The sequence below is a fragment of the Glycine soja genome, chromosome 11, assembly GCF_004193775.1.
Source record: "Glycine soja cultivar W05 chromosome 11, ASM419377v2, whole genome shotgun sequence".
In the NCBI taxonomy this organism is placed as follows: domain Eukaryota; kingdom Viridiplantae; phylum Streptophyta; class Magnoliopsida; order Fabales; family Fabaceae; genus Glycine; species Glycine soja.
In genome coordinates this window covers 6,766,725-6,775,070 of record NC_041012.1, presented here as the reverse complement: position 1 = coordinate 6,775,070, position 8,346 = coordinate 6,766,725, and the positions used below count along the sequence as shown (strand labels likewise).

General features: G+C 36.2%; 2 protein-coding genes across 3 annotated transcripts; one reads left to right on the top strand and one right to left on the bottom strand.

Moving 5' to 3' along the window:
• Positions 1 to 327: 327 nt before the first annotated feature.
• LOC114374302 lies at positions 328 to 2,382 on the top strand. 2 transcript variants are annotated; one of them, XM_028331933.1, is made up of 3 exons: positions 328 to 523; positions 714 to 839; positions 1,577 to 2,382. In XM_028331933.1, exon 3 carries the CDS (start codon positions 1,593 to 1,595, stop codon positions 2,022 to 2,024), a length of 432 nt encoding a protein of 143 aa, XP_028187734.1. In that variant the 5' UTR covers positions 328 to 523; positions 714 to 839; positions 1,577 to 1,592; the 3' UTR covers positions 2,025 to 2,382. The 2 variants fall into 2 exon arrangements, with proteins under 2 accessions (XP_028187734.1, XP_028187733.1); XM_028331932.1 differs by lacking the exon at positions 714 to 839 and having other exon boundaries at positions 330 to 523.
• An 822-nt stretch (positions 2,383 to 3,204) lies between these two features.
• LOC114374656 (subtilisin-like protease SBT5.3) lies at positions 3,205 to 8,101 on the bottom strand. The gene is made up of 11 exons (XM_028332323.1): positions 7,565 to 8,101; positions 7,392 to 7,486; positions 7,142 to 7,239; positions 6,851 to 7,009; positions 6,251 to 6,362; positions 5,623 to 6,151; positions 5,450 to 5,544; positions 5,109 to 5,351; positions 4,898 to 5,012; positions 4,383 to 4,569; positions 3,205 to 4,119 (listed from the first exon to the last, which is right to left on the bottom strand). Exons 1-11 carry the CDS (start codon positions 7,655 to 7,657, stop codon positions 3,557 to 3,559), a joined length of 2,289 nt encoding a protein of 762 aa, XP_028188124.1. The 5' UTR covers positions 7,658 to 8,101; the 3' UTR covers positions 3,205 to 3,556.
• Positions 8,102 to 8,346: the final 245 nt, after the last annotated feature.

Sequence of the window (8,346 nt, the reverse complement as noted above, 5' to 3'; positions counted from 1 at the left end):
CCTTTTTTAACTAATATATTTATAGTTATTTTTTTCCTGAGGCTGTTCTGGAAGTTATAATTTGCTAATCTACCAAAATTTTTGTAGTAGATTCTAAATCAAGTCTAAAATTTTTTAGTACTTATTTTGCACTCTTTAAACGTTTTAATCCTTACCTTGGATTTTTGTTCCTTCCTTCTTTTTTTTTTTTAGTACTTGAATGTTTTGTTGATTTTACTTAATTTTATATAAAAATAGATTTATTCTAAAAGAATTTTACAAAAAATCAAATAAAAAAATTCTGAAATGCATGGAAGCCCATGAATATGGATGCACGAACAAATAATTACCGGGAACCGAATGCAAACAAGTTTACCACCAATTTTCTTCGTCTACAGATGAGCCCTAATTTATTCAAAAAGAAAAGATGAACCCTAATTTCCTCTGTCTCTGAACTTGGAAGATCTGGTTTCCATTATCTCCTCCATCTTCACGTTCCGAAATTGTAGATAGAAGATCACACTTGCTCAATTCCCTTCTCAAGGTTTGCCCTTCTGTTCCCCTCCTTCGTCCATATTCAACCCTACTTCCTCTGAATTTCAATTCAATTTTTTTTTTTTGTTCTTCTAGTCTCTACTGGATTTGAGGGTTTCAAATTTGCATTCTGAGAGAAGGCATTTTGATTTTGTCTTGATCGATTTGTCTCTTTGTTTCTTCAAAATGAGTATTTGTAGCTTTCAGAAGATCGTCTATATCCTCGAGATTGGATGGGGGCGAGGAATCTCAGAATGTTTTTTTTGTGCGAATAAACCATCAAATCGGTCGCTAAAGTATTACCCCTCTCCTAAGTAGTCCTTAAAGTAAGGAAATTATACAAGTAGTTCTTAAAGTGTTTATATATATATATATATATATATCGGCAAATGTTAGTTATTAATTTGTTAGTGGGAGAGCCTCCTTTCTTCTCACAAGCCAACCTTATGATTCATGTAATCCTTAAAGTATTACAAATCATACTACATAGTCCTTCAGGGGTATCGAACAATCTTTCAAATTAGTCCTCAATGTTAGCAAAATTATATCAACGTAGAGACTATACTGATGAATTTTCTATACTTTAGGGACTACTTGTGTATTTTCATTACTTTAAAGACTCTATAGGAGAGAGGGTAATACTTTGGGGACTAAATTGATGGTTTACTCTTTTTATGCGTTATATAATTTGCAAACAAACTAGGTCATGGAGGAACAAGTGATGAACATGTGTTTGTTGTTTGTTTCATTCCAACTAATAATTATGCTAACACATAGAAGTTTAATTGAGGCAACCATTTGAAAAAGCGAATGAATAAGTTTTATTAGAAGTGAAAGTTTTTGCATTGATGTGTAATTGGATTTTTTAGTATTTACATTCACGGTGGATTAAATTTACTTTAAAAATCTTTCTGAGGTCATATGGGTCATGCAATGCTGTTATATATATTTTTTGATGTTCATAACCTAGTTTCAACTTCACTACTTGTATATAGTTGTTCACTTCAACAGCCTTCAAGATGTATGTGTTGATATCTTTTTTGTTTTCCTTCTTATTCTGCAGTTATTGTTGGTTGGCAATGCAAGATCCAAGGATTCCTTTGTCAGAGGAGATCTTGAATAATAAACCAAGGAAGAAGAAAAACTCAACCCAGAAGGCATCTTTATTTCTTTTGCAAGCGAATGGTGTCAAGGAAGATGGACAGGCATCTCTGTCTTTAAAATCAGGACAGAAGGGTTCCAAGAGACACTTGATGACTGAAGTCTCACCACCTTTTCAGAAACAAGAAGGTTCCAATTCAGATTCGTTGCCTGACTCCTCTGCTGCTGGAAATGAGTACCGCGCATTGAGGAGGAAGTATATGCTGCTGGAGGATGAGAGCTTTGCATTAGGGAAAGAGGTTAGAGAGGTCGAAGATGAGGTAAAAACCCTTGAAGATGAAAAGATTGCACTGTTGGATCAGCTTGTTGTAATGGAAGGCCTTGTTAATCCAGCGGAGAAGCACTCATAGTGTTTGCAACTATGCTAACACTCTGTATGTCATTTCATCTCCTGATCATGACACCTATATGTACTATATAATGTCTAAAATAGAAGTGTCAGTGTTGGCTCCTTTTGTCTAGCTCTAGAAATTGGATGATAAAAATCATTTGTAGAGATATTAAGTTGAAATTCCATCGTTGTTTAGGTTTTAGGCAGAATACTTTAATAATTATGTCTTTAATCATGGTAAATGTTCATATTTCTTGTTCACTATGTTATAGTTTCCTATGAATTGTGATGTGCATTGTATTGTTTTATACGGCAGCAAGATTCTGTCATTGGGCAATGAACTTCTGGTTCAAGTAGACATCCAAGTTTACTGTCAAGGGCATGTTTTCGTTTCTGATATGTACAGAATTTTACCATTTGAATATTCTGAAGCTAATGAATTGAAGTATACACCAGTGAAGAGGAGATAAAATATGATTTCTAACAAGTAATCAGGGATGGTTTTGCCGTGCTTGTGTGAAGTAGCTGAGAGTTTAGTTGCGAATGAACGGTAACAAAGTGCATGCATTTCATGCTAATGATTCCGAAACACGACTGAGCATGATTAGCTTTGTAGTTTCTTGACCAAGTAGTGTAGGGTTGCCCGTTCAAATCTAACTGAATGCTTATTGTGTCATTGCATGATAGATTATGCAAGTCGCAAGAGATTGCATAACAACGGAACTGGGGATTGAGTTTACCCTTTTACTGCCTAGTTTCCTTTTTGCTTGTTGGTGAAGGTAACTTCATTAACTTGGAAAATAAGGCAACTCCATTTCACAGCATGCATTCAAAGTATCTTACTGATGCATGGAAGAAAATATGGGCCGCCAAACTACTCAAAAGAGTTTATGCTATCAATAATGAATATGCGAAGATCGTTTAACATCATTTAATTATAAAATATTCATTTGAAAAAGTTCCTTCAAAAGTAAGGGTCTGACTTGCGTTAATTAATATATTGAAAAAGATCAAGAAAATGAGGGATTCCTTTTCTTTTTAAATATTGTTCAGAGAAATGAGAGATGTTATCATGTTAATAATACCACAATTAAACTAGCGTTTCAGTGAGTAGAATGAATTTGCCTTTTCAATATTTCATTTCAAATAAGTATTAACTATTTAATGGTTCACTTGCATTTCTTTTTGTAAAGAAGTAAAATATTAACACGATGACCATACTTTCTTAACATCCTATTTCTGTGGAAAAAGACAACACTAAACTTATGCATGGCAAGTGCTGACTAACCTACATAAGAAAATTCTGTAATGATAAGTGATAACTGACAAATAGTGATAATGAATCTATGAATGCGTTCAGCCTGTTCAGGGCATCAAGATATCATTTATTCAATTCTGTGTTTGATATCCCCGGGTGTCTCAAGCATATAACTAAAACGTAAGTTTGGAAGTTGATGTGCATTCGGATTTGAACTAAGACAGGGTTGTTCTAGTCTTAGTGACTACAGGGATCTCACATCTCCTAAGCTATATACATAATTACAAGCATTGCTATCTCACCAACCCATGACTTGCTGGTGCAACCTTGATCACTAAAGGACTCGTGACCTGTGTTCTTCCATTCTTCCATGACAAGAACCCAAATGCATAATCCTTTGAGGGAGCAACAACTTTGAAATTCACAGTGAACTTGATCTTCTCTCCTATTCTTGTGAAAACTAACCGATTTGGCACAACAGTAACATTAACTCCAGCAGGAGACACCACTACAGCTTTATATATACTTCTTGCTTTTCCGACATTAGTCACAACTCGAGTTACTGAAAAGTTGTCTTCAAGATTTGGCACTGCAATAGATGGATAGTTGAGGTCAGATGGTGTTTTGAATGCCCTATCACATGTGCTGTTGTCTCCTGTGACAAGGTGGAGTGACCTCTCGTCATAACCAAGTGAACATAAGAATGCAACAAAATCTTCTGGATGTGAATCGTAGACGAGACCAGGATCCAGAACTCTTGAAGGGTTCACAAACCCTGATCCATAATCAAAAGCATTAGCCCGTCTTCTATCAGGATCCGCTCTAATGGGTTGGTGGTGCTTATCCAAAATTGTTGCTGCACATTGAATTTACTATTAGTTTTTTTTGTGGTGGTGCTCAGTATCTATATTTAGGCAATAAGTGACATAAAATTTAATGTTTGTTAAGAAGAATCTCAGACAAACTGCATTGGGTAATATATGCCTCTATATATATGTAAAACATGTTTGGAAATTTGTCAAAAAATAAGAAATCATGTTTGGATGTAGAAGCTATAGTTATTAATTTCTCATGTAATACATTCAGAGCAAGATGTGAAACCAAACACTCATGTAATACCAGTTGTCATGATGGCAGATTTGATAGCAGACGGAGACCATGAAGGATGCACAGCTTTGACCAAGGTTGCAATTCCAGTTATGTGAGGACAAGACATAGAAGTTCCTGATATAATATTGAACTTCATTCCAGCTGAGGCTGGAGACCATGCTGCAAGGATGTTTAATCCGGGAGCTGTAACATCAGGCTACAGTACAGCCAGAAATCGTTCAGGATTAAGTTAAAATATAAAGGCATTTTATGAACTCAGTGACGGATATACCACAATAGTGCAGTTTGGGCAGACTTTCAACAAATACTTGAAGAATGAGAAAAGAAAGTAAAATGAATCAAACTTCGTTCAAGTCAATCAACATACACGCCTTAGATTTTTTAAAAGCTCTCCGATTTAACTTTTCTAAAAGCTGAAGTACATAACTTGATTTTAACTTGTAGAAAAAGTTTGATTCATTTTGCTTCCCTATTTATTTTCTCCTATATGTGCTTGTGGAGAAGTGTATTCAAACAAATATTACCTTCAAAATTTCTGGGGTTAATGCATTGGGTCCTTTCGAAGAAAATGCTGCTACACGGGGTGCCGGCTGGACTCCTAGCACTGTCTTGGCTTTGGAAATCCTTGACATAGGCATACTGTTCAGCATAATATGATGTTGAGTTAGAGAGAATGACAGCATAGCAGACGAACTTAACAAAAATGTCTATTCTATCAAATACATAAAAACTAACCGTGTGCTATTGATATAGGATAGAATTCGTTCTCCTGTTTTTGTTCCAACAACAGCTGAAGGTATCACAAATGGGGTGGAAACACCTTGATTTGCTTCATCAATGAGTATCATCCCAACACCACCTGCCTTCTTCACTATCTTACTCTTTTCCAACTTTGACTCCCCTGAATACTCTGCATGTCGACACACAAGAACCTTCCCTTTGGCCTTGGTCTTATTCAGGGAACTATCCACACAGTAACTGCAGAAATGTAGAAAAGAGGACAACATTTAACTTAAAACCCATCCCTTTACATTGATTTTTAGGCTGTTCTTACTTTTAAGTACCTTGTGCTTCACCTGGATTGATAAGGAGTGAAATATCCAGAAAAGGCTTCAGATGCATCAATCAATCTTCTAGATGCATCCATTCCTAAGAGGCTGAGACTCTCACCCTGTTTCATTATAGAGAATTAAATAGTGTCTACCCAAGTGTACAAAAAATATACCAACACAAAGTGATAAAGCTTTACCGTGATGTTAACACCATTCCCTAGTGTGATATCAGAGGTGAAGTTCCTATCTATTGAGCTAGCAGCAACTGTGATAATCCACGGTGCAACGTTCGTCGCAGAACCAGGATTTCCTTGATTTCCAACTGATGCTACCACCAGCACTCTATGTTTAGCAGCATGGAATGATGCCACAGATACGGCATCACTGAAATAGTCACCTTGGGGAGATTCAGGACCAAGAGACAAAGATATAATGTGAACACCATCTCTTATGGCATCATCAAATGCAGCTAACAAGTCCACATCATAGCAACCTGAGTCCCAGCATACTTTGTACACCGCAATTCTAGCCTTTGGTGCACCTCCCCTTGCTCCTCCAGCTGCTAGACCCTTGTAATTCATGTTTGCCACGTAGCGTCCTGCGGCCGTGGAAGCTGTGTGGCTACCATGACCTGAGCTATCTCTGGCAGATATGAAAGAGACTTCTCTGTCTGACTCTTCTTCTGCTTCATGTCCACTGATGTAGTATCTTGCTCCTATCACTTTCCTATACCATAAATGATTAACCAATGAATATGACACAGCTAGAAGCTAATGCCTATGTAGTCAAACTTAAAAATAATGAGGATATGATTCAACCAGAAACCTGTTGCATGATGAAGCATTGAATGCTTCTCCTAATTGACAATGGCCTTTCCATCCCCGGGGCACCGGGGGCATGTCGGTGTCACTAAAACTTGAGGATTCAGGCCAAATTCCTGTATGAATCGTGGCAATGATTATGAATAAAACTCACCATGATTCTCACTATTAACAAAATTCCAGTATTATTAAGTACCTAACCCTTTTTTCAGTGTAATATTTTCATTCTTAATTTGATCTCTTGGAGAGTAGTCGTAAATTGAAATTTGTATCAGTCGTGAAACATGAAATGAATTAAAAACATATTCAGGTTTAATTTTAACTTTTTAGTGATGATGGTTTATTTAATTAAAGGAGTTTTCATAAGCAAGAATGTGACTACTACCACAATGATGTCATGTGAAATCCAGTGTTTTAGAGGGATAAAGATACAGTCTTTCTGCTACAAGAGAAATAAAATAAAGTGGAAATCCTTTTGAACCGAATAATAAATGTCTTCACGGGACTTTGAAGAAAAGGTGCATGTTGTACGTATGGGTGAAGAAATTGCTACAAAAAAGCTATCGTAAAGGCTTTAGCTTAGTGTAAGAGTAAGACTGCTCACCCGTATCAATGAAACCAATGATTATATTTTCTTGGTTTTTGGTGGAGTGCCCATGAATCTCCATTGATTCATTGCCCAAAAGTCCTATGAAATCCCATGAATGAGTGGTGTGAAGCTTTCTTTTAGCATTGGGAAAAACAGATACCACCCCTGGCATTTCTGATCAAATTTGAACATGAAAAAAGAAATTACAAGAGCCTATAAATATTAAAGTTTAAGGAGTGAATGAAATCATTGTGTTTATTATTTGCAAAAAAAAAGAGAAAAGAAATGGGGTGAAATTTCACTGACTGGAAATTTGGTAAGCCTGTTCATTAGTCAACTTGGCTGCAAAACCTCTAAAAGCATGTTTGTAGCTATAAACATGGGAAGCTTGGGCTTGCTCAATACTGTTAAAAATGTTCCCAACAAGGAAAAATGAAAATCAGATATAAGAAGTAATATGAAAAAAGAAAAGAAAAGAAAAGAAAAGAAAAAAGAAGCAGCAGCAAAACACTTGCTGAGTTTTCCAAAAGAAAGATTGCATTAACTGAGTTCTGACCTTCCACTGTGAACAGATGCAAGCATTTGATGATTGTGCTTCAGAATATCATCTGGGTCCTCCCCAGTTTTGCTTCCCATGTACACTACATACACCTGACATTGCCACCCAATCTAAATTCTATAATTTTCCCTCATGACACTCAAAAGGAGAATATTTGAAATAAACCGTACCTTGGCAGAGAAGCAAGAGCTAGTTTTTGCAAGAAGCACTGCAAGAAACAGATAAAAGAAGGTACAGCTTCTAGCATAATTAGAACAAGACATTGTGAATTCCCAACCTTTGGCTAAAAGTTCTATATCATTAACATATAGTGATAGGCAAAAGGATGAAATGAGAACCCGAATCGAGTTCTATAAAGGCAAAGGGACACAGAAAAATGGCTAATCAATTCAGAGTCAAGATTAAAAATATGAATATATCAGAAAAGAAAACGCAGATTGGAGTTAGATAGAGTTAAAGCAGAGCATGGTTGCAATTGTAACTTTGGTGTTTGTTACGTAACGTAGGTGTTTGTGATGCCATGTAAACTTAATGAGGGTATTTATATAACAGCAAAATGAAACGAGGAAGCAAATGTGAACGTGGAGTAGTAGTGGATACAAAGGTTAATAGTAGTGGGCAAAGGTTGAGACTTGAGATGATGACAGATAGAGAAAAAAGGGACAGTTGCTTTTGTAGCATGACAAAGCAACCGCAAAATCTCTCATATTTCTGTGAGGCCGTTAAAAGCAATGTATTATATATAACACACTCAATCAACCTTAGTGGATGGAGGTATTCATTATTCACCCATAAAAAAAATTGAAGAAAAAAAACCCTTAGTTAATGCGGACAATGTGTCATAGTCTTGATTAAATTATTGGAGGGAGAGTTTTGTCATCCATAGTGATCATACCCAACTTGAACAGGATTGTCTATCTAAATCACAAGTATCCTCTATTGGAGACAATCC

Bases quoted from the DNA above. Each gene is read 5' to 3' on its own strand.
- LOC114374302 (XM_028331933.1), top strand. From the start codon at position 1,593: ATGCAAGATCCAAGGATTCCTTTGTCAGAGGAGATCTTGAATAATAAA.
- LOC114374656 (XM_028332323.1), bottom strand. From the start codon at position 7,657: ATGTCTTGTTCTAATTATGCTAGAAGCTGTACCTTCTTTTATCTGTTT. The intron at 7,487-7,564 runs GTACGGTTTATT...TGGCAATGTCAG, and splicing joins GCTCTTGCTTCTCTGCCAAG to GTGTATGTAGTGTACATGGG. The intron at 6,152-6,250 runs GTTTCTGGTTGA...TTTATGGTATAG, and splicing joins AATGCTTCATCATGCAACAG to GAAAGTGATAGGAGCAAGAT.